The sequence below is a fragment of the Oreochromis aureus genome, linkage group 5 (genome assembly GCF_013358895.1).
Source record: "Oreochromis aureus strain Israel breed Guangdong linkage group 5, ZZ_aureus, whole genome shotgun sequence".
Classification (NCBI taxonomy): domain Eukaryota; kingdom Metazoa; phylum Chordata; class Actinopteri; order Cichliformes; family Cichlidae; genus Oreochromis; species Oreochromis aureus.
Window position 1 is genome coordinate 18,885,284 of NC_052946.1, and position 18,769 is coordinate 18,904,052.

Genomic DNA, 18,769 nt, shown 5'->3' on the forward strand with positions numbered 1-18,769 from the left:
TTCTGTTCCCACCTTATCACTCTCATCAATAACAATAACAATATCCCAGACATTTTCATGTGCAGGTAAACTGAACGTTGCCGCTGCCATTTGCTAATCAAAAAATCTGAATGGTGAAGTGTTTATGAAGTCAGTTTTCAATAAATAGCAGATGCATCTGACTGTGTGGTTTTTAAGACGCAACATATTTCTCTAGACCTGAAAAGTAAAAAATGTAAACCTTTTCTCCAACACAGAGTCTCATCTACTTCTATAGTTTCCCCTGTAGAAGCTACAATCTAAATATACTATATCTGCTATATAGCAAGAACAGCTGCAGGAAAAAGAAAACAAGTCATTTTCTGCTTGCTGCCAGTGTTAAATACTTTTCGTGGTGATAGTTTTGTTAGAGACTGACCAAGAAAGTTGAATAGTCTGTAAATATTTGTTGATCAGCTATTATCTCTATATGCATGTGTCCACCAGATGGCAGTGTCAGTGTTTTTAAAATTCGTGCATGCCTCTTGCATCAAACGGAAGACATTATTGAAGTAATACAAAGCTGTATATACTTTCAAATTAAGAAGTCTTCCTCCTGTAAATGAAAAGAAACATCAAGCATAAGCAAAACACACTTTTTAACACTTGTGTTTAACCTGTGAACGCCTAGTGTTTTATATTTGACACATGAAGATTTTTGTTTTTGAGACTTCTACGACATCAGTGAGATTTTTCCCCCTGAAAAATCTAAATAAATAGAACAATAAATTTTTAAGCTTTTTTTTTTTTCTCTCTCTTTAAAAAGGGAGATGTAGCAAATAAGATAAAAATGAAAACTCATGGAAATAAAAATGTAATTCATTTTTTAAACAAATTTGTCAGATGGTTCCATAAACTCCTGGCTTTCTGGCAATTATTTCATGGTTCAGGCTTTAAAGGGCTAATGCAGCACTCCTTTAGTCTTTCTTGGTCTAATATAAGGAGTAGCTTGTGCCAATAAGATATGCATGTTTACCAACACTGACTGTTGTACACATTACTCTGCAAAAGTATTGTAACCCCTCGTTTCTTTGTATTTTGTTTGGGAAATGGGTGCAGCGATTTTTGGATTGGAAACCTATAAATACAGTACATCAGTTCGTCTTCCAACAAGCTTAAAAATCATTCTTTGGTTTATTTTCAACACAGCCTGAGCTCTCTTAGTCAAGCTTTCTTGCAATTTCTGTAAGTAGTCTTCAGGAAAAGTTTTGCAGGCTACTTGAAGGACATTCAAAGCTATTTTTTAGATGTTGGCTGCTTTTGTTCTGTTCTTTGTCAAGACGAGCACACACTGGTTCAGAGTAATTGAGGTCCGGGCTCTGAGGAGGCCAATCCATAACCAATAGTTACACATATTTTCTATCCAGGTAATCTTTTACCAGATTTGGGATCATTGTCATGCTGAAAAAAGAAGCCAATCCCAGTAGGACACTTTCCAGATGATATTGCACAGTGGGTTAAAATCTGATGGCATTTTCCTCTGTTCATAATTGCGTCAAGATTTTGACAAGATCCCCAACACCACTGGCTGTGTAGACACAACACTGGTTGATACCTTGGATTTACTGCTTGAATAATTCATTGGTCGGTGTTAAAAAAAAAAATCCTCTGAAAATTAGTCAGTGACAAAGACTGGAACGAAAATTGGCAGAAAAAAAACAACAAAAAAACCAGCATAATGTGCAAATGAAAACTTTGAAAGACCTCCAGAAAGCCCCAAAGTCCGGAGAACTATTTAATCAAGCGCACCTAAAAAAAAAAATATTACAAGTCAGTCACCTTGGAAGCAAAACAAATGGGGGTGGTTCAAGACTTTTGCACAGTACTGTAGCTGTGTTACAGTTCACTACATTTGCCAGCTTTTGATCAGTTGCTCTAATGCTAAAGTCAGTCATCTGTGGAGAATTTAAGGCCAGGAGCATTCTTTGCTTTTACCGTGTCCAATTGACATTGATGAACACAAAGATATGTATTACTGGAGTTTAGTTCTTCCTCCGTGGCTGAAACCATCTAATCAAAACCTGCTTAGCATCTGACCATGATATTAAAAACAACCCTTCAGTTATTTTACTCGTGTAAAACCATCATCCCCCTATTTGAATCATCTGTACAAATTTACAAAAAAATATAGTATCAAAGCTCTCAGTGAACATTTTATTCAGTGATCACCTGAAACACGAACTGGCAGCAATATTAACGTAACACAACAGACAGGAAACCCCAATATACCGAGTCTGGTGATGTCTACTTTTATTTAAATTAAATCATAAAGGAATTTTTAAAGCATTTTATTATTTACCAAAAACACTAACCTCTTTACGGAATTAGATTTTCGTCTCTCATTAACAATCACAATACTACTCAGAGATTCTAGGCAGCAGAGCACAGTAGGTCAAACAGTTCTGAAAGCATTTCTAAGAAATGGTTGTAAACAGAAGTCAAGGCACAAATATACTGCAACAGACATGGAAATGATACTATAAAAGTGAAAGAATGTTAGGTACACACATACTTTAAATATTGTTTAGAATTTAGCTACAATTTCCCCCCAGCAGGTGAAGCCATTTTTTCTTTTTTAGCCTTTTAATTTTTTTTCCTATTTTTTTTTTGTTTTTGTTGGAATGTTACATACTTTGTGTGGATTACAGAGCTAATATTTGCCAAGTTGAGTCATGCAGAATATATACTTTTTGCTATGAATGATGAACTGATGTAAACATTATAAAAAAAGCACTTTCTTTTTTATGAATCATATTTTATGTCCATGCCTGTGCTTCAGCTCTTAAAAAATAAGCATCATGTGATTAAAAGGTTAATAATTTGCACATTGGAATTTCTAGAAGTAAAATGAATGCATTTATATATATATATATATATAAAAAAAAAAAGAAAACATTTCCCTCCTCTAGTAATTGAAAATAAAGAAAAAAAAATAAAATAGATGTTGATTTTTGTGGTCATAGCCCAAAGAGTTAATAACACGAGCAACTGGATCAGCAATTGTTGAAAATCTGCAAGGCTCGTCGGGTTTTCAGTCTCTTAGGTGTCTTTATAAAAAGCAGATCAAAGCATAAATCGTGGTTGGCCAGTGCAGTCATTCATGATCCGTGTATAATCCCCCATCGCTATGGTCAGAGCGGTTCAAGTATCTGACAGAAACACAGAAAACAAACAAAAATATCTCAGTCATTTTGGTTTATGAATCCACATGGCTCTCAGTGACTTCAAGTCCTTTCTTCTTTAGACTCACCTCGACTCTCAGACTGATTTTCAGAAAAGGCCACAGTCCTTCAGGTTGTTCTTGATGATGACATCGGTGACGGCATCAAACACAAACTGCACGTTCTTGGTGTCAGTGGCGCAGGTGAAGTGAGTGTAGATTTCCTTGGTGTCCTTCTTCTTGTTCAGATCCTCAAATTTGGTCTGGATGTAACCCTGGGCCTCCTCATACGTGTTGGGGCCTGAGAAAAGTTTCAGGAGAGCTTAATCAGTGTGGAAAAGAAGTCAAATCTTTTTGCTGATAGGCAGAGACAGTTTCACTTGGCACTCATCCAAACTGACTCATTTCCAGCAATTCCTACAAATCAAGTATTATTATTTCCCTATCCTGCATTGTAGTTGTGCACGTAGTTGCAACTTGCACCATTATGCATGGGCAGGCTGTTACATTTAAGTCAAAGAAGCCCCCGTTTTACTTAAGAACCCCGGGGAATGTTGTTTGCACTTTTCCTTTCTCACATGTAGCAGACGAGAGTTCACCGTCTGCTTCTAAAGAGGTCTCAGGTGAAGGATTTTCCTCATTAGAGCACGCAGCAGGAAGGACACTTGGAGTGCATTTGCTTACACTATACCGACGTGAATTTTTTAAATTTCATATTTTCATAAAAAAAATGGGTGCACCCTTCTTGTGCAAAAACAGTACGGTCATTTCTGGCTTAGTGGAAAGCAAGTGGGGAGGAGGGGAGTAAAATTTGCATCCAGAAGGTTTAAAGAAGATTTTGGGAACGTGTTGTAAAAACACCTTCAGGTTTTTTTTCTAAAAAGTTGCTCATTTCTGACACAGGAATGGACTGATGTTGCACAAGAAATACAAACTGGGGCTAGATTTTGTTTCATGATTTCATGAAAAACTCGGCTTGGCAAGTGAAAACAAGTGCAAGTCTCAAAACATGTTTTTCATGTTTATCATTCTACACAGTTGCAACGTTATCACTGGGCTTGCTATAAAGAATAAACACAATGACAAATGTGTTTATCATTGTGTTTGTACTGAGGCAGTCATACATACCAGTGTACTCAGGGAAGCAGATGGTCAAAGGGCTGTGAGCAATCTTCTCCTGAAACAGGTCCTTCTTGTTGAGGAACAGGATGATGGACGTCTCTGTGAACCACTTGTTGTTGCAGATTGAGTCAAAGAGCTTCATGCTTTCATGCATCCGGTTCTGGGTGGGCCGGGCACAAATGCGGAGATAAAGAGATTATTAGAGAACACTACGAGACCACACAAAGGAAATGAGTTCACTGAAACCTCGGCCCTCCTTCCAGTTCTTTTCATTTTCTTGGGACTGGACTCCAATGTGAAGTTCAGCAACTGTTTTCTAAGTGTTTACTCACCATCTCCTCGTCCTCAGCCAGGACCAGATCATAAGCACTCATGGCTACACAGAAGATGATGGCTGTGACTCCCTCAAAGCAGTGGATCCACTTCTTCCTTTCTGACCGCTGGCCTCCAACATCAAACATCCTGTACAAACAAACGCAGTGTAAATATGTATCTATGAGGTGGACTGGACTCAGCAATGAAGGAAACATTTTTAGGTCTCTCGACCTAGTTTCCCACTTCTACCTCTCTTCAGGCCTCTGTATTTCCCTGCCTCCTGAAGGCATTTCAGCACAGTGCAGCTGCACCGGTAACAAGAAGACTTGAGGCTGACGCATGGTGCGGAAGGTTTCTCACTAAGATTATGTATAATTTATTCATGAAGATGGAGAGGACTTGAATGCACGGGCGAGGATGCTCAACTCGACTGTGCCAGATTCAATAGTCCTTCTTTTCAGCTTCTCAGAACATATAGTTGACCGTTTGTGACATGATTCACTACAGCAGCACTTTAGCTCTCCCAAAACAGCCAGCTTTGGGCTGACTGAAGCGGGGATGTTTAGAACAGTGACACACTTTACACCAGCGGTCCCCAACCCCCGGGCCTCGGACCGGTACCGGTCCGTGAGTCGTTTGGTACCGGGCCGCGAGAGTTGAGGCTCAGGTGTGAAATGTATGGTTTTCAGGGTTTTTATCGGTTTTCAACGTTATTTTGTTATCGTTTTATCGTTAACTCGGTTTTCCTGGGTCTTTTCACGTGTGTTATGAATAAATCTTCTTTTTTTCGGTACCGGCACTAGTTTTATTTTGTTGTATTCATCCGCGACACCTCATTGCCGGTCCGTGAAAATATTGTCGGGCATAAACCGGTCCGTGGCGTAAAAAAGGTTGGGGACCGCTGCTTTACACTGTTTACCCCACCAGTGTGCTCATCCACAGCACTGCTCACATAAGTCAAATATATCATACACTCCAGCACGAAAGAGACTGCATTAGGTAAACACGTCTGCATGGATTTGGTTAATGTCCTTTACAAAGAATTACTTTATTTATTGAGACACGAGTGTGACACCTTCCACATGGGAGCCACACACTGACACGCTTATTTTCAGTAAACTCTGAGTGAAGAGGTGTTGAATATTTTACAAATACTTTCCCCTGTTGCTTGACTACTGTGCGCATCAGATATGAAGTATAATGTGGTTGTGTGTGGTTATAGCAATGGGGGATACACCATTAGCAATAATCACAAACAAAAACATTTCTGAGAAGCATGGCTAGAAATCAGTGTTCAAATTTCCAAAACAGCAACAGTTTGCATTCCTTAATAAATTCTTTCACTGATGTGTATAATCCTGCAATGGCAACTATTCAGTCACTAAAATCCCACACGTTTCCCACAGTTTACTCGCAATCACTGATATTGATCTTTCTGCTCATCACTGAAGGTTTTCCCCTTTTTTTTACCCTATGAATCGTAAACAGAAATGTGACATTACAGTGCAGTAATGGATGGCATGAGCTCTTAAAGGTTAAAATAATACTAATAATAATGGCCTCAATTGTTCAAATGAGCAACTACTCTGCAAACTGGAAAAAAATTAAATGTTTTCCTTTCTGAGAATTTTATGACTTTCGGTAAAGAAGAAACATTGTGTGCTGCAAAGAAGTCACAACAGTTACAGTGCAAATATAAAAGCATGATTCATAAGCCCATAAACACACTTTCTTGGCTGCTTTGACAGTATTCAAAAAGTCACTAGAAGTGGTGGAGCCCAAACTCTTTGAGGTCATGTATATATCATGTATATAAAGTCAAAACCTGACTTACTTGACTTAAGACTTTATCAGTGAGGAATCATTCACAGTTACTTCATTTGCATTATAACAACTGAAAAAGCTAAATAATTAAATAGCAGCTGAAAATGGTCCTCGGGAACACAAGAGTTTCAACGTGACATGCATCCAACACTTTATGGACCTCTACACAGAACCTTTTGATGACAACTTGTAGTCAAAGCAGTAAAGCATCATTTTCTAAGAAAGGCGTTTTTATGTACATATTAAATAGAGCTTAAAGTGATATTATAAAGCCTGGAAGATCAGATTAGACTTCACTGCTTTTGTTCAGTCATTTTTTGTTCACATTCATAATTTAATGTTATCAATATGTAAATAAGAATGCTCAGAGCAATCACAAAAATACAGCACTACCCCTCAGCCTACTAATACACACACCTATGGCATCAATTTAAAAATCCTGCATTTACAAGATTATCTTAAAACTTGACCTCGAGGTCAAGGTCACCAGGATTCGAACTCGTCCGACTTTTAGCAGCTGCACCCAAGGTATCAATTTCAAACTTCTACATTGCCTCATTTTTCAGTTATGACATTTACAAACTTGCATATCCACCTGCCTGCCTGCCCAGCGGTTTGACGACAAACCCCATCATCTGTTTATAGCTGAGGGGTAAAATGTAAAGGTGATGCATCTCATGCTCTATGATTAACTGTATTATTAGAGAAATGTAAAATTCCTTACTCATCAAATTCATGTCTTTTAGTTAGCATGCTTAAACAATTATTCACTTTTGATGTTTAAACACTTCGGGGGAAAAAAGGAAAAAAAAGTTACAGGTTACAGCCTAATGTATCTTTTGTAAAATTCGAATTTTATTTCATAAAATTAGCTTAAAGAGCCAAGAAAAACAGTAAAAGAAGTCTTACTTGAAGTGCAGGTCCTTGAAGGTGAAATGTGTTTCCACAATGCCTGTGGTCTTGACTCGAGTCCGCAGCACATCTTGCTGTGTGGGGATGTAGTCTGGCTTGGCTATCCTCTCCAGGTCATTAAGGTAGCTGATGGAAGGATACAAACACATTATTATTTATCAACCTTGGAGCATCCTCCTCTAACCTAACAAAGGGTGTTTTATCTTGAGATACTTTGTTGAGGTAAGATGTGAGAGAATGTTCTTTCTGGTTCAAAGCCCCATCTGTTCCTGGAGACAGACGTGAGACATGTCTCATGCTGGCAGTAACAGCACCAGCAGCACATTGCTGTCTAAACACAGACGAATTTATGATCGTATTACATGTGTTGACATCCTGTCAGAGAACGCCACAAGACTGCTTGTCCTTTACAGTTTCTATCTACCCAATCGCATTTAAAAAAAAAAAAAAAATACAGTCACGAATACTTAAGGTGGACTTAATGGGCTTTTCCTAACTTGAATTTTAATTGCAGACAATTAATTTCACTATGGGGATCAATTAATAGCATCTTAAATGTAACATACACAAAATTGCTCTGAACCAACGGAAAAGTTTCACAAATAATATTTGAAGCTTGCTTTAAAATGCAGCAAATGTCGCAACCTGCGGTTAGTAAAAGCAGCTCAAACACAAAATTCTGCTGAGACACTGAGATCTTAGTCTTTAAACAGACACGAGCACAAAGGGACAGTGTCTTTTGTTTATCTCATCTCATCTCATAAACTACACAGAAAGAGCCAGAGGGCGAACATATAATCTGTCCATCTTTTAATGCAGTATTCAGCTGCATAAAAAAAGAGTTACTGTGCAAGTGTTGGAACTTAATTTAATCTCCTACAACACCACAACCCAAGTGTAAATATTTGAGCTTTCATACCACTACTCATTCAGCATGCCTGACAGTGTAATCATAATCCCACTCAGCCCAGAGAGTGATTTAGGCTGCTTTTGTAGTTCATACATCAGATTTAAGAGTGTTTGGTTTGATCATTATGTTTATAAATCCTGTATATTCATAGAATTTTGTTCTTAACTGCAGTTGTTCTTTTGGAAGGTTGGTGGCTTAATATTGTCACACTTATTACACAGAAGTTTAAGACACTTGGCACAAGGCTACAGTAGATCTGTAGAATGGCAGACTAGAAATATTGCTGCACTCATAACAATTACAGCACAAAGAAAAACCAGTTTATTGACAGCCACGGTTACTTGATTCTTGAAGCTGATTTTGACAGTTCAGAATATTGTAAATAATGAAACTGGAGCTGTTCTGCTGAGAAAACTATGTACTGACAAAACTTCCAAAATACACCAAGCATCCTTTACTCAAAGAGTGAAATATGTGTGATAGACCAATACTGACCCAGCTTATGTTTATAGATGTGGATGAGAGAAAGTAATAAACTTAGCCTGCCAGGGTAAACCCTCTTTAAAAAAAAAAAAAAGAAGAAGAAGAAAAGAAGAAGGAGAAGGAGAAGAAGAAGAAGGAGAAGAAGAAAAGATCCAGGGTGTGATAGAAGAGAGGCCTCGGTTAATGTGCGCTGTACCATTCTCTTTCTCTTTTATCTCTCCCTTTTCTTTCTCTCCCTCTCAGCAGGTGCTCAGATATGGATTATGGTCTTGTGCCAGACTCATTTGGTCCTCAACCTACTCACTCTGCTCTCTACAAAAGCAATGATGAAACACTGTAGTGTCCACTCCCAGAGGTGCTAAATGTGAGGCCGTGTTAGCAGCATGTTTCAGGGTCCCCTCAGCTTTAACAAGGGCGGTGAATACGAGACTGAGATGTTATGATTATACAGGCCAACACAAACACAGAACAATATTATTCTCCCTGGATGTTAAATATCACCTTGAAGCACTTAGCACTACACTGAAACCTCACAGCACAATCTGGAGGTGTCATCGATCAAAGTGTCATTATTAAAGGGTTTCCATTTAAACAGAAATTAGTGCTGTTAATTGCTGCTGAAGCTTGTAGGAATATAGTGGTTAACAATACTCTCTATTCCCCAAGACTCCCCCGAGGGTGGACGTGATAACCACCTCTCACCGGTAGCGTCTCGCGCTTACCTCATTCTCTTCCCATTATTACACCAGTAGATTAGACCAATGCAGCCAACAAATGGGGCACTTAAATGATAAGGGTCATTGAGCTAATTAAGACCTGCAGAGAGACTGAGCTCGACTCTGTTGTCCGTATAAGGCAAAGCCACTGATAAAATTAAACACTGATCTCTTCAATATTAATAACCATTACTGTTCCCTGCGCAAGCTTTGTCAGTGTTTGATGTGATGAAGTAGTGAAATGTAAGACAATATTAAAAATAACAAAGAGGAATCTAACATACAAGAAAGGTCAAACTAAAAAAGCAAAACAAAAAGAAAAGTAAATTAAATAAATAAATAAAGAATACAAGTGGAACAAAAATAAAAGGTTTGGATATTGGGGATTAACCTACTGATAGCAGTAGTTTTAAACTTTAGCTCTAAATCTGGATTAAGGAATGGTTTCATAAATTAATTAACCATGGGTTTTTTTTTTTTTTAAATGCTTTACAGTGCCAGATACGCCCACAAATGTCTTCTTGTTCTTTCCACTCCCAGGTTATTGAGGCACTTACTAGGCCGCAGAGTCGTTTAGCTGGTACTCTCGGGCCCGTGTGAAGCAGCTCTGCACACCGCCATCAGCCCACAGTCGTTGGATGATGTTGGACAGGTCCTCTGGCAGGGTGCCCTGCTCTTCTGCCGCTCCTGACAGCGCAAAAAGTTGGCGAGCATCATCCTAGTGCAAAAAAACCCCCCCAAAACAAAACATACACATCAATATATAAAAATGCATTTATTCTTACTTTTCTTCATGAAGGAACAGACTAGGTAAGTCTAACACTGCAGGACTTTGCTTTCACATAGCTTCCATTGTATTTTTAGTTTGCATGGAAAAATAATCCTGGCTCAGAATACATTTTATAATCACAAAATATAAGATACTAACTTCATTAGTTAGGGCAAAATCAGAAAAAAATATTATTACAGTAAAACCATCAATCACATGAACCACAGAATTATTTTTTAAACCAATTGAGAAAATTGAAACTTGAGTTTATTGAAGCGTACAGCCAAGATTCCCGGGGTTACTGATATTCTGATTAAAATCCGTTATTAAATTTGGTAACTGGTTATATGCCACTGCCACAGAAAAAAAAACAAACAAACATGCTGTTATTCCACGTATTCTGTGTGTGCTTATGGTAATTTTGTTTTTTAAAGACTGATATCTTGATCGGCATCAATTAAAAGTAGCACAAACTACAACCCCTACACACTTCTGGTTTCATAACCGGACAACTTCTTTTTCTTTCCACATTACGTAACTTGAATTTCCTGTAACTGTACGACCTTCAAACAAGTCAATCAACTGGCTCGGGTTAATGATTCTCACGGCTTCATCCAGGCATACCCACAAAGTGATGGTAAAAGTATGTGTATGCTTGAATTCTCTCTCTCTCTGTCCTCTGTGTCAGTGTCCTGCAGCTCACCCTTCCCCCTCGCAGTCAAGTTTACGGGAGGTAAACAATATTCTGGATTACGAAAACTCAAATCCCTCAGTGATGATTCAAAACAGGTAGGTTTTTAGTGAGCTCAGCAACACACAGACATGCAAAAGAGTTCTGTGCACTCTAAATCTTGTGAATGCTTCAATGTTAATGTGACTAAGATTAATGTGATTGATAAAAGGAGTATATGTCTGAAAGGGCCTTATCTGATCCTATACCAGTACCTTGCATTCACACTTATTTGGTAAACAATAAAGACGCATGTACACAACAAGTGTAGAGTATAGTAGCTTGTTTCTTTTTGACTGAAATGATTGAAAGATACAGGATACTAAAAAGCTCTTTGCAGCTCACCACAATGGGGGAATGCTTAACTTAAAAATTACCTTTTAATACCGCACTCTGTCTGGCAGAACCTGTCATGTAGCGCTTACTACCTTGGCAGAGCCAATCCTGACACACAACAGGCAGTTGTGTGTCAGGATTGGCTGGCGCGCGCACACACACACACACACACACACTCACTCATGTTTATACAGCTACACTGAAATAAAGGTCACCCAGGAGGGTGAAATTTGGAAAAACGTATCAAATGTGTTTAGAAACTCCAAATCAAGGATTAATCGAGTTACAAAATAATCAGTGTTTCACAGCCTGCATGAATCTAAGATGGGGTGGAATATGAGGCAAGAATCACATGAGAAATGATGGCTCAGTAGAACAAATGATTGTGTTTCATGTTCTCTTGAGTAAAGACCGACTTTATTTCCGTGATCTTTTTATGGGTGGTACTCTGACACTGCAGGCTTCCATCTTCAATATCTGCTACCCAGTGTTCATTTATGAATAGAATAGATCACACAGCACTTAGAGAAATTCTTGATCTGCATAATTTCTGCTGCCTCAAATCCTTAAATCCTCAGGGTAAGATATGGAGGGTTATGAAGAAGGCAGAGAGGAAAATTTGGGTAGCGATTAGTCAAGATGTTATCACTGAATTGCGTGCTAAAGCTTAATTGCACTATACTATCCTGCAGGTTTAGTATAACCCTTGAATGGCAAAGTTAAAATTACGTGGGAGCATTGGAGCACTTCGACACTTTGTCTGCATTTTAATGTATATTTAATATTCATTATATTATAACAGGTGCACTGAGCAAAGTTTAAAAGTCTAAAGCTCAGAAGTTTCCAGTGATTTATGAAAAGAGCTGCAAAATCTTAACATTTTTGCATCACTAATATCATTTCACTCATATCTCCCTCATGGAGGGGATGGCACTGGGTGAAAAGTTCTGTATTTTAAAGACATACCGCTCTGGCAGACTCCTCATAGTCAACCTTGAGGTTGGCCATGGCTTTGATGATAGCCATAATGGACTGGATTGTGTTGCTGTAGACGACTGCTCTGTACTGCCTACACTCATCTTCTGAGTATCCATCCTCGTGAATAATCCTGGAGAAAAGAGGGAAGGATGGTGATTCAGATAAAGCAACAACTCATACATAATTTATGTTAAAAAACTGAACTTAGCAATTATTCACAAAGCTGAATGCTGCTATAAAATAATGAAAAGTACTGTAGCAGACACCTAAAAAAAGAACCCATTAAAACAATAGAAATGTATATTTCATGAGATTAATAAAAAAAAAAAAAAGACACACACAGATTTGCATGTGATGCTGCTGGTCTGAGCTACTGGGAACGTTCAGGTGTTTTATATCATTCAGTTACAAGAGACTAGAGCAAATATTTACTTCCTTTTTGAGTTGTGTAGATACAACTGTAGAGAGGGAAAAAAGCATGTGTTTGAAAAGACAGAAGCCTCTGGGCTGGAAACCAAACAGAACTATCTTCCCCAGCCTGCCTCAGCCAGGATGTTCAGTGGTTGTGTGATGTGCTGAATAGGACCACATTAAAATGCAAGAGAGCCCACTGTGAAGCAATGTGAGGCGCAGCCAAAATTACTGAAAGCTCATGGGTGGCTTCCTCTCACACTAAATGATTTTAGAGAAATTCGTCTAACTGACAGTCTTGTAAGGCAAAAATAAACTTGTCATTAAAGCCTTTACAACTAAGAACAATCAGGAACTTGATATTTGGCACAAAACTGTTCATATGCCGAACTCAAACCGATGTGGTTTCTCATGTGATGCCAGGCGCACATTGCTTGGGAGTTTTCTGCCATATTGGACATGAAGCAACTGCCAGTTGCTAAGGAAAAATGTATTCCCAGCTGGTTGGAAGCGATTCCTGAACTTTTCTGGCTCTTGCTATGTGAAATTAGTTGGAAAGAAGGTCCTACACCAAAAACCTCCTACTGATTGCTTTGGTTGATTGTAGTTTTTCCATGTTTGTCTGCAAATACTTGCCAACTGCTAGCCGATCGGTAGTTCAACTTGGAGACCTTTGTCTGCAAAGCAAAAGCTGTTCTGCAGCAACTATGTTTTAAAGTATGTAACTTTTAATTTGAAGGCAATCGATCTCCATGTCAACTTTGCATTACACTTTTCATTTTCACTACAGCTCTAGGAGTAGCTGGCTTGTGTTTCTAGACAAGCCCATCACTTCCACCAAGTCCACAAACATACAGTCCGGATCAAAAGTTTAAGACCAATTGAAAAATGGCAAAAAATCATATTTTGCATGGTTGGATCTTACCAAGGTTCAAAGTAGAGCTTCAACATGCAACAAGAAGAAATGGCAGTGAGACAAAACGTTTTTTGTGCGTGCAATTTATTGAAAACAACACTTAAACTAAAACAAGCTGTTTTACAGCTGATCAACATTTAGGACCACATGCCTTTAAAAGACCATCTGTGCAAAAATGTGGATTCATTGTCATTTTCTGTCAGGTAGTCACACTGTCATGATGTTCTGATGGCAAAGGCAAAAAAAACATTCTTTTTTGAACGTGGTCGGGTTGTTGAAATGCATAAGCAGGGTCTCTTGCAACGCGCTATCGCTGTTGAGGTGGGACGTAGTAAGACAGTCATTTGGAATTTCTTAAATGATCCTGAGGGTTATGGAATAAAAAAGTCAAGGGGAAGACCCAAAACAATTTCACCAGCACTGACCCGGAGTATCCAATTGGGTGTCTGTCAAATCTTTGACCCTTACTGGTGCCGACTGTATTAGACGGCATCTGAGACTGAAGGGCTTCAAAAACAAAAAAACGTCTTCAAAGACCTCGTCTCCTTGAATGCCACAGAACTGACCGTTTGGACTTTGCAAGAGAGCACCAAACATGGGACATTGAAAGGTGGAAGAAAGTTTTATTCTTTGATGAGAAAAGAATTTCACCTTGATGGTCCTGATGGTTTCCAACGTTATTGGCATGACAAACAGATCCCACCTGAGATGTTTTCTAGGCGCCACAGTGGAAGGGGCGCCATAAGGGGGTGCTTTTTCCTTAGGTGGAACAATGGAGCTTCAGGAGGTGCAGAGGCATCAAAAGGCCGCTGGCTATGTCCAAATGTTGCAGAGAGCATCCCTCATGACTGAGGGCCCTCGTCTGTGTGGTGACGACTGGTGTTACAGGGTTTTTTTTTTGGAGGTGTAGTCCTAAACGTTTGATCAGCTGTAAAACAGTCCATTTCAGTTTAAGTGTTGTTTCTAATAAATTGCACGCTCAAAAAAATGTTTTGTCTCGCTGCCATTTCTTCTTGTTGCATGTTGAAGCTCTACTTTGAATCTTGGTAAGATCCAACCATGCAAAATATGATTTTTTGCCATTTTTCAATTGGTCTTAAACTTTTGATTGGGACTGTATTAGTGACCAAAGCAATCACAAGGTGTTTTTTTTCCCTCAGCTGACTGGGGAATACACTTTTTTCCCTAAAAACCAGTGGCAGTCAGATGGTCACTGACTGTAAACCAATGAGGGAATACTCAGTTTTCCCTTATGACTGGCGATGGTTGACCATTCCCCTAGGGCATATGACTGAGAGCTTAGTCATTGAATTGTCACACATCCAAAATTACAGACAAGTTAACGTCACATGGTTAGCGGTCACATGTCTGCAAAACCTCAAAAAAATTTTATATGTCAAAAGAAAAAGTACTCGCACATCATCCATCAAAATACAATAACATGTTTGACTTCTGGAAAAGTTTTAATCACAAGAGTATTAGAAGAGTGAGTGGATTTTGTTATTTTAATTTAGTTTTTATTGTTGGAATATGCTTTGTTTAAATTTAATTTTTATTAGTTAAAGTGTTAGTTTCAGTCTTTTTAATGATTACTTTAATTGTTTTCTTTTATTACTGTAGGGAGGGCATGTGTCAAAGGCAAGATTAGTGAAAAATCAACACGTTTTACAATAAAAACACAAAACTTCATGAAAGCAGCTGACTCAGTGTTGTAGACATCCAAAGTCTCAATAAACACACTCATCAGGTCCTCATCAGGCAGCATCATTGTGTTTATTTTATATCAGTTAACTTCCCAAGTTCACAAAATACTTTCAGTTAGTTTCAATTTTTTCAAATGACCAGTTTTTATTTTTATTTCTGTTAACTAAAATGTTTTGTCACTTGTAGTTTTAGTATTTAGTTTAGTTTTTTTTAACTATATCAATCTTGTTGCTTTTTTTCTCATTTAACCATTTTATGACTGCTGGTTTCAAGGTCTATAATGGTCACCGCATTGGTCTGTGGTGTCACGTACATCCCCACAGCCTTGTCACCATCTGTAGCGGCACTAAGGGCGTGGGTACTTGCTACAATATTCTTTGAACAATGTTGGTGTTTTTTGTTCTTAAGTTTTTTCTCTGACTTTCACCCGCGGATGTGGCGTCACTTTTGGGCTGCACCAACTTCTGTGAGGGCGACACCGGCGGGTATAATGGGCCTGTATACAATGTGGACCAGAGGGAATTTTTTAGAGAACTCCAAAAACTGTAATCCACTCATGTTGTCATTTCCTGGAAATGTCAAAATTTTTGGCAAGCTTAAGTTGTCCCAACCTGGATGTCTAGCAGTGGAATTTATTTATAGTACTTTAATATTTTCAAAACTAGATTAAAAGAAACCCCCTCAGTAATGCTGCAGGCCCCCTGGGAGTCTCACACATTTTTTTACAACAAAAATTCTCCTTTTCATCATTATTAGTAACGGAAAAATTCCACACACCAAATATAAAATTTATTTTGTACTCCAACATAGGAAGACAAAAATGCTGAATCTCTCTCTCTCTCTTTTTTAAGTTACTCTGGGATTAATGCTAACGATGTATCCAAAAAAACAAAACAAAAAAAAGAAAACACATCAAGCATATTAATATGCCTGTGAGCAGGTTTTCAAGAACTATATAAGTGCTTAGTAAGCTGCAGCAAGTGAAGAAAATCTACACAACGTGTATGACTTGATGCGTATTTTATGCATTTGTGCACCGGAAATAATTGTTTGATATCAGTGTAAGAGCGAGTAAGGAGGGTTTCAGAGACTGATGAGAGTGAGAATCAGGCGAGAGACCAGCAGTTTCATTTATGAGTACCGAGTAATCAAAGCCTATAAATACACAAGAGAAACCATGTTAGTGCTTGTATGACTAGCTTCTCATACATTTACCACATCTGTTGTAAATATTTCTACAAAACCTCTAAAAAAATAAATAAAAAGTCCTTGTATCCTTATCAGTTTGTCTGACAGTTTCAGATTATGAAGCAACCATCTGGCCTGCACAATATAAAATCATCACTTTTGACAAATAAAATTAAGACTTGTGATAAATATATAAATAATTTCTGCTTTAAATGTACTTTTATTGTTATTGAACCACACAGACCAAATATTACTGTTTTATAGTGGCACAAAGCAACAATTTGTCTTATTTATCTTTTAATAATGGAGCCTTAAGCCAAGCATAAAAGAAATATGTGATGGGGTTTTTTTCAAGATTATAGCTCTCTCACTAATTTGTTCACACAAAACAAAGGATGTGCATAAAAACAGGTGGCTCAAGATGTACTTAAAATGAATAGTTAAACAACACCAATAGCACATTTATACATTCCTTATAGAATCACTTATGCTTAAAACATATACTGAATTGGCATTCATGATGGGAGGAAAAGCGAAACAATGAGCAGTCACTCACTTCATCTGCTTCACAATGGTGCTCTTCCCCGACTCCCCAGCACCTGCAGAGAGAACAAAAACAGGCAGAGGTTAAAAATATGCTCCTGTTAGCTGAGAAATGTAAACAGGCAGCCAGTAAGGCTGGCTCACATCTGGACCCTCGTCTTATCCCCTGGCCCTTCACCTCACAGCGTTGGCTACTGCCTCTCATTTTCATCGTGGACCAGTCTCCTTTTTTAACTCACTGTATACCTATGAGTATTCTGCAGCTATAAGTCAGTTCTACAGTCTGAATTCAAAAGGCAATGCAGGGATCTGTTAATTTCACAGCAGACACGTCACAGCCACTCTCAAGAAACTACTTTTATCGTAGTTAACATTTTAATGGAAATGTCTTGCACTGACAGGATATAGGCTTTTCTTATCCTCTACTATGTTTATTCTAACAGCCTGAGGCGACCAGAGAGAGCTCATCTGCCACAAGGAATCTAACACTACACACAGACGTACACCCAGGGGTGCCTGTCAGTGCACTCTCTGCTCGTACTCGCCTGGGGTAAAGTCTTTATGGGATGACCCTCAAAATACACTGCAACGCAGCATGCAGCACGCACAATCAAGCCCCAGGGTAGGAATGGGCCAAGATACTTTCCAGCTGTCAGCTCCTACTCCTCCATGGCATACAAGTGAAGACACTAATAGATCACATGCAGTTTGCCTTTCAATAAAAACAGCTTACACAAACATCCAAAGATTTAGATTGACTAAAGTCGCTTTGTGTACGGTGTGTACTATGATTAAATATATGACCACAGCAATGTCTGAGTGGACAAAAGGTGAAATCGTGCTGCTGTTCAGCAGGATATTGCAACATTCTCAAATTTACGTTATCCTCATGGTTATGAGGCAACTTGCAATTCACACCATGATGGAGTATTCATGATGCAACACGGTCTCTGAGGCACATTATCAAGAAAGGGAAGAAAGACAGACTCTCTGGTTCTCGTTGATTTGAGTGTAAAGTAAAAACTACAAACTGATTCCCTATTTCAAATAACAATGACGCAGGTAGATTAAATATTGTGGGGTGTTCACAACATTTTAATCGATTATTGTTCTCAGAATTCAGATCAAATACTTAATCTTGAATAAATCATATTTGCTGTCATAGACTTTTCTTGTTTTATTTAAGCTGCAGCAGTAGTATTTAGTAGTAGTTAATATACCTACAATAACAGGGCTCTCTTGGAAGAAAAAAAACAGAGTTTATAAATCTGACTGACCAGAGCTGAGAGAGCTAGCCTTTCTCTTACCACACCTACACACAGATTCTTCTGAAGGTAGTAAACAAGCACTTTGGAGTTTGACCTGTGAAGCTAAAACTGCTAACAGAAATGAGTAATGATGTCTGGCACATACCTTGATGTCCCTGCTGCTTTGATTAACAAATAACTAGAAGCTTTTGATATCATACAATACAAATACTTTCTGTGATAATTGCACTGATACTACTGATCCTGTTATTTTCTCACAGCATACTTTGATCACCATATCTCATTTGGATTATAGAAGTCCAGAAGACTTCAGATCCATAAACACAGAGACAACTCATTCCCACATGCCATTTCGATACTAGTGCTTGGAAACATTTCACGAGTCAGCGCTGGCTAGAGTCCCTCCACAGTAACCTATAACTTGTGACTGAATACACAAAAAGTCAGTCAATCCTTTTTAAAAAAA

General features: G+C 38.4%; 1 protein-coding gene across 1 annotated transcript in view; it reads right to left on the bottom strand.

Annotated features, from left to right (window-relative positions):
* Nucleotides 1-2,158: 2,158 nt before the first annotated feature.
* Nucleotides 2,159-18,769, bottom strand: part of LOC116333879 (guanine nucleotide-binding protein G(i) subunit alpha-2-like) — a 50,867-nt gene continuing 34,256 nt past the window's right edge. The window contains exons 2-9 of the mRNA XM_031757158.2: nucleotides 17,049-17,091; nucleotides 12,262-12,403; nucleotides 10,018-10,178; nucleotides 7,349-7,477; nucleotides 4,633-4,762; nucleotides 4,307-4,460; nucleotides 3,269-3,479; nucleotides 2,159-3,167 (exon numbers count right to left, since the gene is read on the bottom strand). Coding sequence (XP_031613018.1) covers nucleotides 3,289-3,479; nucleotides 4,307-4,460; nucleotides 4,633-4,762; nucleotides 7,349-7,477; nucleotides 10,018-10,178; nucleotides 12,262-12,403; nucleotides 17,049-17,091 — 950 coding nt within the window. The 3' untranslated portion in view covers nucleotides 2,159-3,167; nucleotides 3,269-3,288. The remainder of the gene's footprint in view (nucleotides 3,168-3,268; nucleotides 3,480-4,306; nucleotides 4,461-4,632; nucleotides 4,763-7,348; nucleotides 7,478-10,017; nucleotides 10,179-12,261; nucleotides 12,404-17,048; nucleotides 17,092-18,769) is intronic.